The sequence below is a fragment of the Tyto alba genome, unplaced genomic scaffold, assembly GCF_018691265.1.
Source record: "Tyto alba isolate M040663 unplaced genomic scaffold, T.alba_DEE_v4.0 Super-Scaffold_1000006, whole genome shotgun sequence".
Taxonomy (NCBI): Eukaryota; Metazoa; Chordata; class Aves; order Strigiformes; family Tytonidae; genus Tyto; species Tyto alba.
Genome location: NW_024881272.1, coordinates 15671539 through 15687673, shown reverse-complemented (window position 1 = coordinate 15687673; position 16135 = coordinate 15671539). Strand labels below are relative to the sequence as shown.

Here is a 16135-nt window from a genome sequence, read left to right as displayed (position 1 = left end):
TTTTAAAAATTTTTTTACTACAGCTGACATCTATTTCATTGTTCACATTTGTGTTTTTAAGTTCAATCAGTAAAAATATTTGAGAAATAATTTTGCAACTGAGCTCACTAAACTCATGGAGCTTTAAATGATACTATTAATCTTGATCTTGTTTTTACTTCATTAGCAGGGAATGTTAGCAGTGACTTCAGTAGGTAATTCATTGTATTAACGGAATACTTAGCACTGAGGCATATAAGCTAATAATATTTCAAGTGCTGTGTTTAACTTGGGGAATAAACATAGATGTGCTGTTTTTGATGGCACATTAAGTAAAATTGGTTATTAGTTAACATTAATGATGCCTAAACATAGGTAATTTACTTCTGAAGTTTGCAAATTGATTACAATTAATAGTAATTGGAAAGATTTGAAGTACAGTACATGAGATTGGGAAGTATAATAATTTAATAATAGACTATAATTTACATTTTTCTACAGATATACATTGGCATATGCACGTGGATGGATGAACTAAATTTTAATACTATCAATGTGTGAACAATGTATCTTTCTGTAAATTAAGAAACTTTAAAAAAAAAAAAACAACCAAACAAAAAACAAACAAACAACACCCCCCCCCCCCCAAAAAAAAAACCCAAAACAAACCAAAAAAACCAAACCAAAAAACCCTCAAAAAAGTCAGTATGGGAGAAATAAAATGTGACCGTTATTAATTTACTTCATTTCTGTCTGCATCCTAATGCCATGGTAATTCATTTTTGTTCCACTTCAGTTGTATTTCGCTCTAGCTGTAGTATTTTTACATATTTCAAGGGCCAAATAAGTGCATTTAGTTTTATACTGTGCAACATTAAACAGCCACTATACCCTGTTGTAAGTGTGCTAGCATAATTGCTTAGAAAATTTATTCAGTGGGTTTTGAAACAGAGGTGCAGCCTATGTGCAGATGTGCCAGTTAAAAGCTGTGTAGTTAATTTTTAAATTGCTTGACCACATTTATATAAACTCAAATTCTTGATAGGCAGTATTCTTTGTACTATAAGATAGTTTTATTATTGACTGGTCAAGATTGCCATTTGCATATGGTCTGGGTCCATGGTAAAAACCTACCTATTATTACTGGTTAATGCTTTAGTACAAGTGGGAAGACTTCCACAGTGTAGTAGTGGCCTAGCAAGTCAAGGATAATGGGGTATAAAATACTCTGAAGTAAAGTCTTGCAGAACACACTCACCCCACGAAGCCCTAAAACAGCAGCAAAAAACCCCCACCACTCAAACAAGCATTATTAACAATGAACGAGTAACCTTTAATTTTAAGCTTGATGAATGCAGACTTCAGAGAACCTCACCGTCTTCGTGTTTTTTATCTTGTTTTTCAGTGTAGTATCTCTTTGTTCTTTCTGTCAGACACTTTTAAATTCCAGATTTTATCTTTAGCTTTTACTTTTGAAGATGCCTGTACTAAAACAAAGCTCCTGTTTTTCTTGGTTTGGGAACCTATTGGCATTTGTGGAAAAGTGTCACTAGATCAGAACAAAGGTCTCCTTCCTACCTTCTATCTGTGATATATATTTAAGGAAGGAACCTCAGAAATGAAACCACAGCTGTCTGTTGTGCCCTCTCAGTTTGTGGCTGTCTACAGTTTTCTTAGCTGGTTGTTTTATGGAGATGGTTGTGTTCAGTAGCTACTGCAATATCTAATCTTTCTGGTCATAATCCACAATTGTAAACTAGGTATTTTGATAATTCCATTGCCTTTTTCTTGAGCAGATATTTCCTGTGTGGATATGTCCTATGTTCTTCCTGATAATATTACATTTCATATATTTAGCTAATGTGAAACAAGAAGTACTTTCTACATTAGCAGCAACAATGAATAACACTGTTAGTAATCTTCTTGTCTTTAATATATAAACTGATTGTATTGGAGGATGAAATAAATGTTTCAAGAAAGCCTAGGTATTTAATTTATTTTTTCTTAGTTGCCTGTTGGTGTGTACTGAAAGGTGTGGAACAGAGATTGACTCCTACAGAAAGGATGCTTATTTATCAATTATTTCACTACTGCAGATACATAGGGTTTTATAATCAGTGTCTTCTGATGAGTTTTTAACATTATTTTCCCCTTCTTTAAAGGAAATAGTAGGTGAAATCAACTTTTTATTGTATGCAAAATCTTTGCCCATAGCCACAGTTACATTTCTATATTAGGAGATTGTGGGAATATGAAAGTAGGGTATTGTAAATGAAAATTATACATCTAAAATAAAGGCTTCATACGTTTTCAAGGTAAATTATGTATTTTTGGCCTCAGAACACTCTAGGTCATATTTATCTATTTCTCAAATTAAAAAAAAAGTGTGTAGAGAAACACTAGGATGAAATCTTATTAAAATATGCTTTCAAAAATAGTTAAAAGTAAGTTATTCACTGTTTGCTAGGAGTTATGCTGAACTTTAAGATCAGTTTTTTGTGCAAAAGATACTTGGAAGCATTGAATCTTCATAGCTTGAACGATTGAATGCCACAGGCTTACAGTATGTCTTGTGTACATTGCGCTTCACTCTGTTGCTTCTATATATAGGTTTCTATTTCTGTGTTTAATAATAAATATGAATTTCTAACTAAAAATAACAGGGTCCCAAGTTGTTTAGATAATGGCCATTTATAGGCTTTATCAACTCTTAAGCATTACATTTCAACAACTTGATTTATGCTAGGTTGAAGGAAATATGTGTAACAGGGATGTGCCTTATGTATCAGTTATGTTTAGACTGTAGCATCCTATTTAGATGGGAGAATAATGCTTTGAATGCCATTTGGAGAGATGCGATTTTGTTTAGAAATATACAACTGATGTGATATAGAAACTGAATTTTTTTGGTAGTCTGAATTGAATATAACGAATATTCAGAGTTAGATTTCTGGTGTAGGTTTTTTTTTTGTGTTTTTTTTTTTTTTTTTTTTATTTTTTATTAACTATGTTTAAGGCTATAACTTGACTAGTAAATGAACTAATACTAACACCATGTTTTAGTCATGGTGATTCACAAAGAACTCCCCTCCCCATCCCAATGTAGATATGGTAGCAATATGCCTTTCAGTCCATATTTATATTTGTTAAAGTGTTAGCAGCAGGAGTTTTGAATTGGGTCCAGCTTTTCAAGTCTGGTGGAAGCTAAACTACTTGATGAGATAGCTACTTGCTAATAAGCTTCCAGTTTAATAGCAGTTCCTCAGCAGTAGTTATTAGTTGGCTTGTTAGGTTCCTACCTCCACCATCCCCTTGCTCCCCCCACCTCTTTCCCCCATTCCCCCCTCCATTTTCTGCAATTTTGTTTTTCTCCTGCTGTATAGGGAAGGATCTTTTGGGTTGCTTGTTCACTGCCATAGACTCCATTTCTAATGTAAGACAATGTTACTTGTTTAGTACCTTGCTTTTCTTGATTTACCTTTTAACCTTTACGGGCGCTGAATATGCCAATACAATTTGTTAGAGAATGAAGTTGTTTTTACAGTAGGTGAATTCACCTTTCAGTGGCTCTGAACAAGGTGTGTTCTCATGTTTTAAACGTCATGTTTTTCTGTTTCCGAGTGCAGGTTAATGATGTGTCTGCAGCTGAGAAGTACCATTTAAAATGGCAAATAAGGGACTAAAGTTAGGGAGAAAGGCTTCATATAGTGCCAAAACCTCTTAATAATTGTTTTAAAATCTAAATTTAATTTATTGTACAAATGTTTTGAAAAATTCTCTTGTGTATGTCTGTGCATATTTAGTGAATGACACACACACTTTATTACCGACATTATTGAAATAGTAAATTGGCATTAGTCTATGCTAACTAGATAAGTAGAAACAGTGCATGTTCTCTTGGCTTTCAAGAAAAGCAGTAATAACTGATGTTGTGTTAATTTATTCCGTCGTCTTAAAATCCAGTGTTAAATGTTTCGGGGTAAATTGTTTTACTTTAAGAAGGTGAACTGGTAACATTCACAAAAAATGAAGTCCAGCTTTCATTGTACAAGGTATGCTTCTGCCAGTAAGTAATAAACTGCATCTGTCATGGTTGTTTGCCCTAATGCTGGAAACTTTGTTTGGGCGTTTACATAGCATTGAGAATGTTTGTCACCAGACCCCTGATCCTGTCCCTCGTGCCCCCCATTTTGCTTATTGCTATACATTTAGTGCATGTTTCTGTATCTGTTTGTATATAATATTTTAATATATTTATATATCTACTTTTTAATGTAAACATTTTAGCACAGGCACTTGCCTTTATAGTTGTTCTTTACATTAAGTGAAAAGAGTTTAAATAGTTTGGTAGATGTTTAGTTTAAGATAGTTTAAACGAAGTTGGTGAGAGGCTTGTATACATGAGTTAAGTTAAAGCTGTTAACTGATCTTTAGGGAAATACATACATTACAACAAAACACTTCTTTTAAATTTGTTCTTTAAACTCACAGCAGCAAAAATTGAAAAACTGTTCAATGCAATATTAGATAGCAGTGCTGACAGATGGAAAAAACAATTTATTCAGGTAATACAATAATTATTAAAGGAACATTTCTTTGCAAATACATATATATATGTATATATATGAGTGATTATATACTAGCTGGTGGTACTTTTACGAGTAACGGTAGGATTACCTAAAGCCTAATCCAAATACAAGCTTTGTTACAAGAAAAAAAATTATTCTTGGACGTTATGCTGTGGAAAAGTTAATATGTCAAAATTATATGTTGAAAACCACACAAAAGACAAAACAGTTCTGTAAGTACTGATCTGAGCATTCATAATGTATACTTTTCTGGTGATGTGGTAAAAACAGGTTTCTCATCTGTTTCAGACAATCTTTTAGTTTAAAAACTTTATTTTCACTTTCTTGTTTCTCATTGTTAATGTTTCATATTTAATTTTTGAAATTTGTAATGAATTAAAATTATTTAGAAAGCCTAAGTGTGAAAGGCTTACGGAAATCTGTTTCAAAATGACTGTAATACTTCTTGCAAGTTTGTTTGTAATGTGTTGTTTGGAATACATTAAGCCTGTCACACTACAATGTTTCCTTCTAGTTTTGTGTAAATATTTAAATTGAGAAGTAGGGAAGACTGTTGTGTAATAAGCTTCAGGTGAAAAATAAGTACACTTTCATAAACTTCAGCTGTCTGTCACTTTGAAGATAAAGTGCTGTATTGTGCAATTTGAACAGGTGAAATCTGGCTACCTGGAAGCCCAATCTCACCATGTTTTCCAGCATGATAGAGGTTAGAGCCTTGTGTGGACTATGGATGGACTTCAGGTCCTAGTTCCGTGTGTATTTTAAAAATTGTACTCTTCTGTGTTCCATCAAAATTTGTCCTTCTGTGCAGCAGACCAAACTAAAATACATATAGTTGTATGGATTTGACCCCTTCTAGCATGGTCAGTTGGAGATACTGCTAGCTGAATTTTGACCAGTTATGATGTGTTTAGGTTTTTGTTGTTTTGTCTGCTATAGTAAATTGGAGAAGACTTAGAAAGTGTTCTGCAGTGCAAGAACTTTTTACAAAGCTCAGTTCTGGAATACTTTTTTTTTTTCGGGGGTGGGGAGAGGAGTTAAAGGATGACCTACCTCTAAGGCATACTACTCTTAACTAAAAGAATATCCTGAATTTTAAATTTAGTGAAATCTAAAGATGGATAGCTGAAGTGAAAGGTAGAAACATTCACTTCAGAATGAAGAGGTTTAGCTGTTAGAAGATAGGAATGATGGGAACCTTTTTCCATCAGTTCCTTTAATGGAAATATGGAAAATGACCTTATTCTTGAAGAAGTAAAAAGTATGTTCATAGGTTTGGTCAGAGGACCCAAGTTTGCCAGTTTTCCTGGTAGCATTGAGAAGGTAGTTAAATGTCATACCTGGTTGGATTTTTCAAATCCAGATCTAGAGTGCAGAGTGTGACCTGTAAAAATAAGAGTCCATTTCGTTCTGTGTTTTAAATCTTGAGTAAGTTGGCTTGGGTTAGGCAAACTGAGTTAAGAACTTGAATTCTTGATTATGATTCAGGTACACCCTTAGCAAAACTATTCTGTGCTCAAGTCAGTCATAAATGAATGCAATGTTTTTATACAGGGAATGAGATTAGGTGTAAATGACTTTCCTGGCACAAATTCAGAACTGTATTCTGTAGTTACTGCTGAGAGGTAATTGAGGACTTCTTTATTCTCTTTCCTCCGGAAATCACAGCCATCAACTTGCTTACAAAGATGAGGCTTTTGGAGGATTTAACGTATGTAAATACTTCATATAACTTCCCCCCTGTTCTTACCCCTTATTGTTTCTACTCTTTCAGTGAGTAAATAAAAGTAGTCTTGTTCATAATTTTTTTTTTTTTTAAACTCCTCTTTGGTGTAAGTCCTCACCCCATGAATTTGAACCCTAACAATTAAAAGTATTTTTCTTCTAGTCACAATTTCTGTGGTTTTTGGAAATACAGGTAGCTATTGAACTGCTCTTCTAACATGAAATCAGAGGCTGAATAGCCCACACACTTGACTTGCATGTTTTATAGCCAGAAGTAGAAAAAAGGAAGTCTTAACACTTGCTTCTCTCCTATCTAGATGCCTTCTGTTTTCCAGCATTAATTCACTGATATCCATATATCTTATGATAGTGTTTTCTTTAGCTCTTGAGTCTTTCTTATGTTTATTCCATTGACGTATTTGTAGGCTGAGGTTGTATTACCTTTTAACTGAAGTAAATACATTTTTTCTGGCCTTTCCAAAGAAAGACTTCTATCCAACTGGCTAGCTTTTTATTGCATATGTTCAAGAAAGAGGAATTCGAGCTGAAATTTTGCTGCAATTCTGTACAAGAATTCTGTAAAATATTCCAAATAGTATCTTTCTGGTGCTTTGTTCAATGATGTTAACACTTCCTGTTTCTGCTAGGAAAATCTTGTCTGTCTCTTGGTTTTGGTTTTTGGTTTTCTCTTTCCTCCTATACATGTTGTCTGCATCATGTTTATTACTTGGTTTTTCCTTTTCTGTGGGTGAGCTCATAGTTCATAATGGATATTCTTGTACTTGGTCCTTAAATTCTGAGGTTGTGAATTTCATCAGACTTTGATGTCAGTCCTCTGGGTCATCCTCTTTCTCCAGTGTGATCCTTCTCAGCATTAATAATGCTTCTTGTCTTGCTTTGATCCTTTTCTACTTCTTGTGTCTGGTTCCTTAATGTAAACAATCCTTAAAACTTTCTTTTAGGAGCTCTGCTAGTAACTATTCACCACCATTTTTCTTCTTTCAAAAAAATTCTGGGTAACGTTAACTTTTTTTTACATACTTATGCATTCTTTTTACATTCTTATGCAAGCCTGAGTCATAATTAATATTCTTACATGGTATTATGAGATACTTCACTGAAAGTGAGACGAGAAGGATTTGCTGTGGTTTTTCTCTTGTTTGGAAATGAGTTATCACAAAGGGCTATTGGGTTAGTCTTGAACAGTCCGATTTTCATGAAGCTATGTAACATTTGATTCTTCAGAATTTATTTAGATCAAACTAAGAAATGGCTTACTTAAAAAATTATCTCATATTTATAATTAAAAGCATTTTTTAAAAAAGCACTAATAATACCAGTAAGCTTTTCAAATAGAGTCTGAATATGTCTTTCAGCCAATGGTAATGACAACAAGAAATTCAAAGGTGACGATAAAATGGATGGGGCTCCTTCTCGTGTTCTTCATATCAGGAAATTGCCCGGGGAAGTGACAGAAACAGAAGTTATTGCTTTAGGTTTACCTTTTGGTAAGGTAACCAACATCCTGATGCTGAAAGGGAAGAATCAGGTAATTTGTTACTTTCCATTTTTCAGTATGTTTACTGTCTAATTTCAAAATATGCTGTTAAAATGCTATTGAAATAAATCACATAACAGTAAGTATTTTTTTTTTTAAACAAGCAGCATTTTTATATGAAGGTATACTCTCTTTTAGTAAATTTTTGCGGGAGAACAGGAAATGGTTGGCAGCTACATAAAGCAAAAAGTTACCTGTCAGTTAAATATTTAGTCCTGCATCTTCACGTATGAATTTTTGGAGATGAAGTAGTTTAGCAAATAAAGCTGGTATATAGAGAGTGACATTTTCTGAAGACTGACTTTTGTTAGAATGTGTTAGCAAACCCTTTTAAGTGTTTCATTTATATGCTGCTAATATGAAGTTTATCTACTCTGTAAATACTGAATATTAACTGTTTAATTACAGGCGTTTTTGGAACTTGCTACAGAAGAAGCAGCTATCACTATGGTTAATTACTACTCTGCTGTGACACCTCATCTTCGTAACCAGCCTATCTATATCCAGTATTCCAATCATAAAGAACTAAAGACTGATAATACACTTAACCAGGTATATTTACTGTTAGGCTGTATTACAAATGCAGACAGTAGAAAATGCGGCATAGCCTGTGTTCTTGTCTCATGTGGCATATGTTTAAATCATTTGGTTTTGTCCCCATTCTAACACTACTGTAGCCTTACCTCTGATCATTCCATTTTGTGACATTGAAGGGGATTTGCTTTCTGTGTGATCTTTCCATTATGATGAATTTTCTTAATGTTTTCTTAAAGTAAAAAGATTCCTAAGTGTCTTTTAACTTAAAATTTTTTTCATCAGTTTTCATCTTAGTTTAGAGACTGTAGGATGAAAAAATTAGCTTTCTAATTCTGACATCTGAGATTTTAATGCCAATTTGAATTTCCCTAGTGATAATGACTAATGCCAGTGCTTACGTTTCAGTGCTTTGAATGATTGCTCTGGTAGCATTCATAACCTCGCCTGACATGATCTGCTGTTCCTGGAGAACAACACCTTAATAATCACTGTAGAGACAAATATGCTTAACAATAAAAAAAAGTTTTGCTCTCCCTCTGAAGAACCTATTTCACCATAAATATAGATACCGATATCTGTTTTTAGTAGAACAGGAAAATTAGCAAAAGTAATATGGTGACCATTTAGTACAAATTATAGGTAGAGAAAGGAGATATCAGTTTACCCCAAGTCAGATGATTATTTTAAGGTTAATTTCTTAAGGTTTGTTTTTTGATATTAAGAGTGTAAGTACCAAGTTACAGTTTTGTTACTTGTATTTCCTGTCTTAGGTAAGGTATGTAAATATTAAAATTATAGCTGTTAACCTTTAGAAACAATCAGAGTGATCTGTTGAAAGACAGCTTGGTTCAGATCAAATACAATGTTGATTTTCCTCTTGTTCTTTCTAAACATTCCAGTTCCTTAGAATCTTTTGATAGTTTTTCTGCTAAAGGTACTTTCTGATTTTTGAGATTCCGTCCCCACCTCTAACCACCACCCAAAATGTCAGTTATAAAGAAAAATAAATGCCTTAATTTACTTTTGAAAAAAGAAAATAGAGGATGAATTCTGTCTGAATGTATGGTGGATGGACATACTGCTTAAGAACCTTTCTCTTACGCTGTCCTCTGGCTTCTGTGGTGATACTGGTTTTGTACTTCACATGTCTATCTTTTCAACATATAGGATGTGCTGACTTTTCAGCAGCTTTTATGCCACCATAGGCATTCATACCCAATTTTGACATGGTCACAGTCTTTCAGGTGTCTATTTCTTTAATTTAGAACTAAATGATATAAATGGGTATTTAGTAGTAAGTATTCTGTAACTAGCATCTCATGAGGCATTCCATAAAACATGGGATGGTTGGGTGTTCCTTCTGTACAGAAAAATAAAGATGGTGCAGATATTGCTTGTAGTCTGCCCTTTTGTTTTTCTTTGAAACTCAAAACTTAATTTTTTAATCTGTACATGAAATTTTTCTCATCCAGTCAAATTAATTTTGAAATTTGTCTTTTTCTGGATGTTCAAGCAGGAGAATGTAAAGAAGTTGGGTTGTTAGTACATGTAACTGGAAAGATAGGATAAAAAAACTGGAGAAAGTTGCGAGTATCTTAGTTATAAAAAAGATAGCAAAAAATGTACTTAATCAAGGGGTTCTTTAAACAGCCAGCCCTTTAGAAATAATGAAAGTAGGAAAAGTTCCGCTAAGCTGTCCTATTCTGAATTTCTCAGTAATAGTAGCTTCCAAGATTATTTTTAGTTATGTACTCAGAATGAGTTGGCTCTGAATAAACAAATTCAAAAGGGACTATTTAAGTTTTCATCTCAGCTTTATAATTCTATGAAAATCCTTTTCTTGTGAGACACCAAAACACTGTGAGAGGAGCATTTAAACTCAGATTTAAAACAAACATCTCTTACCTTGTTTCATACTGTATCTAGACTCAGAAGAATTGAGAATAGAATGGCCTCTGTAACTGAAGTTCTCTTTAATCGTCAGCCTGACAAAATGCATGGTTTTAGTTTTTCTGCACAGACATTGCAACATTTATAAATAAGTGTTTTATTTTCTGAATGGTATAGCTGATCTTTTAAAATTTGCAAAAATAAGAAAAAAGCTTTACATACTATTCATATGTCTTCAAAAGTAGCTATTTATATGTGATCCTAAATGTTATTTTGAATTTGCTTGACAAAATGCTCACTGTCGTCATAATTTTATGGATTTTATCCTTGTTTGCCAGTATTAAGTCCTGTATTCCTTCATGTATTCACATTAACTGTAGTGGAATGGAATGTGATACATAAGCGTAGATGGATAGTACTAACAAAGGTCATATGTTAAAACCAACTTTACAAGTTTTGCCTCTGAGTAATACAGTCTAAACTTTTCCGTAAAGAAAAGGAAAAATATAAGGAGTGAATTTTGTTATGTGCTGCTTCTGTGCTTACAGAAGGAATAGGAAGTAATTATGGAACTGAGCCAAATAACTGGCCAGCTTGGAAGTTGTGTATTTCATATATTAGGGGAAAAATATTGTGGTGTTATCCAAAGATGTTTTTACATAGTTACAGTAATTAATGTTAAATGTAAAGGTAAATTTTGTTTCCCCAACTAGTGTTCACCAGGTCTTTTTTTTTTTCCCCCCCATGTTCCTTACTCATTGATTCGTTTCAGTATGAGGAGTATCATGTAAGTTGTGAGACATGAAATTGTGTAATAGCTCTAATACCTTTAAAATACGCAGTATGCATCAATATGATGGTTGTTACTTTTACCTGGCATGCTCACTTGTCTCTCTGTTTTGTATCGTTTGCTTCATGAGGCTACTGTAATTAAAGTATTAAATGGAACCCCTTTTTTCTGCACTTTTTCTTGCTCAGAAAAAGACATCTAATCTTTCTGATACTGTCTGTTCTGGCAGTGGAATTAGTTACATAGATGTGTGTTCTTGTGATTTCATCCTGTGGTTACCTTTGAATTTCTAAAACCCTGTTTGTGTTTAAAAACCAAAAAAATCCCCACACATGGAGAGGATTTTGCTTTTCTTTTTATGAAAGAGGGTGGATAACAGACACCAGTTTGTTTACCCCTCTCTGTGTATACTACATTCTGACACTTGTCAATCTTGTCTATTATTTCATTGTGTTAAAACTAAGAAGTGTAAAAGTGTTAGTTTAGCATTATCCTTTTCTATCAGAGTCTTTTGCATAATTCAGATGGCAGTGAAATGTTAACTGTAATACAGTCTCTTGAAAAATAGGGTAAATACTTCTGGTTTCTGTAGGCTTTTTTGTTTGTTTTGTTGTTGGGCTTTTTTGTTTGCTTTTCATTCAAGGAAAAGAAAAAGTCTGTAAAGAGTTTTGAAACCTACAAAATCCTCAATTTCTTTATCCTTACTAGTAGAACAATAAGCTTGCTACTAGGAAGATTGGTATTGGTGCCTTTGAAGCCCTTCCTTACTGTGACATAAGGTTTAATTAATGTGTTTGTTTTTATTGTCTCCGCTCACGGAGTTGGGCTACATTGCACTTAACGTTGTGTTATGTCTGTAGTTCTGAGTTTTAAATAAGTGGACTATTTTATGTTTCTAAAGTTAACTATATTAATATTGCTAATTAATTTTTAGCTATCATCTTGAAATACTAAAGCTGTGTCTTCTATCTTATTTTTTTTTTTTTTTTTTTTAAGCGGGCCCAAGCTGTTCTTCAGGCAGTGACGGCTGTGCAGGCAACAAATGCTCCCATTAGCGGGACCACTGTTAGTGAGAGTGCAGTGACTCCAGCTCAGAGTCCAGTACTTAGAATAATTATTGACAATATGTACTATCCGGTAACCCTGGATGTTCTTCATCAGGTAAGTCAAATTTCATGTTAACTTGAGCTATGATTGGGAGGAGCTTGTGTGTAAATCTTTACAATGTTTTTGGCAGATATTCTCTAAATTTGGTGCTGTATTGAAGATAATCACATTCACAAAGAATAATCAGTTTCAAGCTTTACTGCAGTATGGCGATCCAGTAAATGCACAGCAAGCAAAACTAGTAAGTGCAGTTCTTTTTTTAAGGCTTTAGACCTTCCTGTACTCTCATTTGTAAAATGTTTATATAACAGAGTACTAGTACTGACCATAGTAATGTGTCATAGTCCTCCACCATTTGTGTGAATTGCTTGAGATAAAAAAACCCTAGGAGTTATTATATAATATGTTGTTAAACTGCATAAATCAGTGTTTAAAGAGACTATGTTTAAGAATACTATGTCTAAAGAATTGTATATATCTATTATTATGAACAAATATTTTAATAAGGCTGCACAGAGATGAAATAATATGCAAGTCTGCAAAGTGAAAATGTCAACCAGAAGTAAAAATGTAGGATGTAATGTTGATGTATAATTAATTCACCGTAAGCAGCAAATTTGGTAAGGCCATTGGATTATTGTTGGTAGAAACTTTCTAAGCATCAAAACAAAGATGTGATTTGTGGATTGGACATAGGTTTATGAAAGTATTTAATTATACTATCCTAAAAAAAAATTTCTAGACTTCATAATAACCATAAATGCCCAGAAGATAGAGTGCAATCTTGTTTATGGGACCAGACTATGAAGAAGCTTTGTAGCAGTGACAGATAAGAGCAGTATCTTACTTTTTGTTTTATTGGAAAATGTCCTATCCTGGGTAGGTGAAACAAGAACAGGTAACTGGTTTTATTCATTATAGCAGGAGAGAGCCTATGGATTAATGATGACAAAGATTAACACCGTGTCATCTAGACCAGATGTTTTTAATGAATTGAATGGGGTATGTCCACATCTGTGGCAATAGGGAAGTTGAACAAAAGGGGAAGGCTAAATTTTTTAGTTATTTTTTTCAAGAGGATTTTTCAAATGGAATGAATTTATATTTTCAAACCTTCACACGCAGTCTGGGTTTCTTGAAAGCTGATTAAAATTGATGTTCTGGTTAAGTGTTGTTTGGCAGCATAGAAAGTGCTTATTGCCCATAGATGATGGAATAGCTGAGAACTTCAGGAAAAAGTGAAAAGCTCACACCTCAGACTAAGTTGGCAATGAATATCTCTTAGTAGAGGAAGGAAAAAATAGGCTTAGTTTTCTGTTGTAAAGAATGATGACTATATTGAAATAAAGACCTTCATTAAATAGTGGAGGATGGTCATTTTTATCCTCATCACCAATTTAAATGCTGGGTGTTGATTAAAAAAAATCATGGGTAGTCGAGACAGGGAGTCACAAAAAAGAGACATGTTTTCAAAAAGCAGAGTGTAAGTTTTCATACTATTGAGAAAAAAATTAAGTTAACCAGAGAAAAGAAGGTTTGCAACTTGATTTATGATGATCTACTTTAAGATAATCCTGAAAAGCAGTCTGGAAATATTTGTACATTTGGAGTACCGTTTCAATTAAGGATATTATTTTCAGAGATGAATAGTACCAAATATTAGATCACATCTCAAGAGTAAAAGGAGATGCAAATATGTCACTGTAATATGTAAAAATTTGCTTGGATGTGACACACCTTTCAGGTCTTAAGTAGACTTAAATTAGTAATACAGAAACTAGATCTTTAATCTACAGCTGCTGCAGAAATTGACTGTAATCATTTAGATTCATATTTGAAGTATTTGATAAACAGTTGGATGCTAATGTTTTTGTTTCAGAATGTTGTCATTCAGTCTTGATTTGTGTTTGGAAAGTTATTTTTCAGTAATAGATGTTAATGCTGCTTTCAAAGTGCATTTTTGAAGCAAAATATGACATCAAGTGTTAAATCTTTTGACTTTGTTTTTTGAGTCTTATGTATATTATCAGAAGATTTAACGGAAAGATGACATCTATGAAATGGACTGTAGTGATTTGAAAATTATCAGTGTAATTCTAGGAATATATTACAAAATAGTGACAAAATAACAAAAGGATGAGGTATGTAAAAGTATGAAAGGAACCTAAGACACTCTTGCTGTTGTTGACTTCTGACAAACTGACACTAGCTTCTGGGACACTGGTCATAATTTTAAAAAAGAAAAAAAGCATGTATTTGTTTCTCCAGTTGCATGTTTTGATGAGGGTAGCTGTTCACTAGTGGTAGCTCATGTGTGCATGACTAAACTTAATTGAATAACAGTGACTCCTGCATGTACAGTTATTGTCAGATCTAGGAGCCTATCTTAGTGACAAACTGAAATAGTTTTAGGTTTATAGGTTCATATTTTAACGAATCTGTACATAACTAGAGAAAATGCAAAGAGTAATAACAACTGCAAGTATTGAAGAATGCGAAATTTGAAGGAAGGTCTGATTTCCCCACTACCCTCCCAAGCTAAATAGCGTAAGTACTGTTCTTATCATTGAGCTACCATGGTAAAACATGAAATACCACCAAAACAAAAGCACCTGAAGGAAAGAAAGAGTCAGATGATAGGAAGAAACCCTCTAGTTCAAATACATCTGGAAATAGAGTAGAAGCAAGAGGATGTGATGACTACGCTGAAGTTGCATGGAGTTCAAAATTAAAAGCATGGTAAAAGAATAAAGAAGTTTTCAATATGTTTTCTATCAGTTGTTAACTATAGAAGATAATGGGAAAATGTAGTTTTCCACTGGCACTCTTCACAGGAAATCAGAATGTGGCCTTAATAGATATTGAAGACTCATTAAGGAAGTTAAAGAGCGATTTGAAAAACTGAAGTGATGTAAGTACCAAGGAGAGATTCTGTTGATTTGAAGGTTCTGAGAAAATAGTGACACTGACAAGAATGTACAATACGAAGCCTCTAGCCCTATGGGACCACTTCTGCTATTCGAATGAGCAAGTAGTGAAAAATTGCATTCCTGTTCCACTTGCTCTGTGAGAAACTCATTTCCTGTAAAAGTAGATTATGGCTACCCTGATTCATGTTTCATCACCACCCTCAGACTGGATCATTATAATTTGTTATAGCAGCAAATATTGTTACAGTAAAGGTGAAGACAACAAACTTCAGGTTCTGTGCAGTGCAGCAGTCTAGCCATGGGTTGGAGAAAGTACTGAGAATGCAACAGTAGAGCACATTGAACTGTCCTTCTAATGAGACAGAAGGTGCTGTCCTGGAGGTGGCTGTATGCATAAGGAGATATTCTGCACATCAAAAATAGCTCATTCTCACAGTAAATGATCAGTACCCTCATCATAAGCCACAAACTTAATATTTGAATACTAGTTATCTGGTCTACCATAGAAAGATTAGAGTGCCAGTGTTTCTGTCTGAACAGCTGGCTAATCTCAAGTGTTGCCTTTGTGTAAATATACCAAAAGTACTCCTGCCAAATCTTGGATATTGACAGTTACTTGTGCCTCATCTACGGAGCATTAACTGAGACTCATACCTAGTGCATGACAGTCATCTTGACCCAACATGGGTTAAAAATATTACAAGTCTAATTGAGAATTTCTGTTAATAATTGGCCAGTTGGTCCTTACTTAGCCTGTAGGTGATTCAGAGTACCTCTGCAGAGATTCTGTTGAGGTTTGTATCTACATTCAAGATATCTTCTTTCCACTTGTTTTGAGTGATGGCTTCAGGGTGATGCTGCACTAGTAGAAATCTGCAGAAGATTGCTGCTGGCTACATTGCCCTAAAATCTGTAATAGCAACTTGAGGTACTTGTTGCCAGAATGGAAAACAGGGAGATCTCCAGATACGGTATTTAGCTTCAGGGCAATTACCCATGACTATTGCATTAAGGATTTTCAGGCATCTGG

General features: G+C 33.9%; 1 protein-coding gene across 6 annotated transcripts in view; it reads left to right on the top strand.

Moving 5' to 3' along the window:
• The window catches only part of PTBP2 (polypyrimidine tract binding protein 2), a 53407-nt gene that overhangs the window by 19816 nt on the left and 17456 nt on the right, over positions 1-16135 (top strand). For 5 of the 6 annotated variants that reach the window (XM_033000572.2, XM_033000575.2, XM_033000574.2 and 2 more), the window contains 4 exons: positions 7670-7842; positions 8260-8403; positions 12065-12229; positions 12306-12416. In XM_033000572.2, the coding sequence (XP_032856463.1) occupies positions 7670-7842; positions 8260-8403; positions 12065-12229; positions 12306-12416 (593 nt within the window). The remainder of the gene's footprint in view (positions 1-7669; positions 7843-8259; positions 8404-12064; positions 12230-12305; positions 12417-16135) is intronic. The other variant, XM_033000576.2, reaches the window with a different exon arrangement.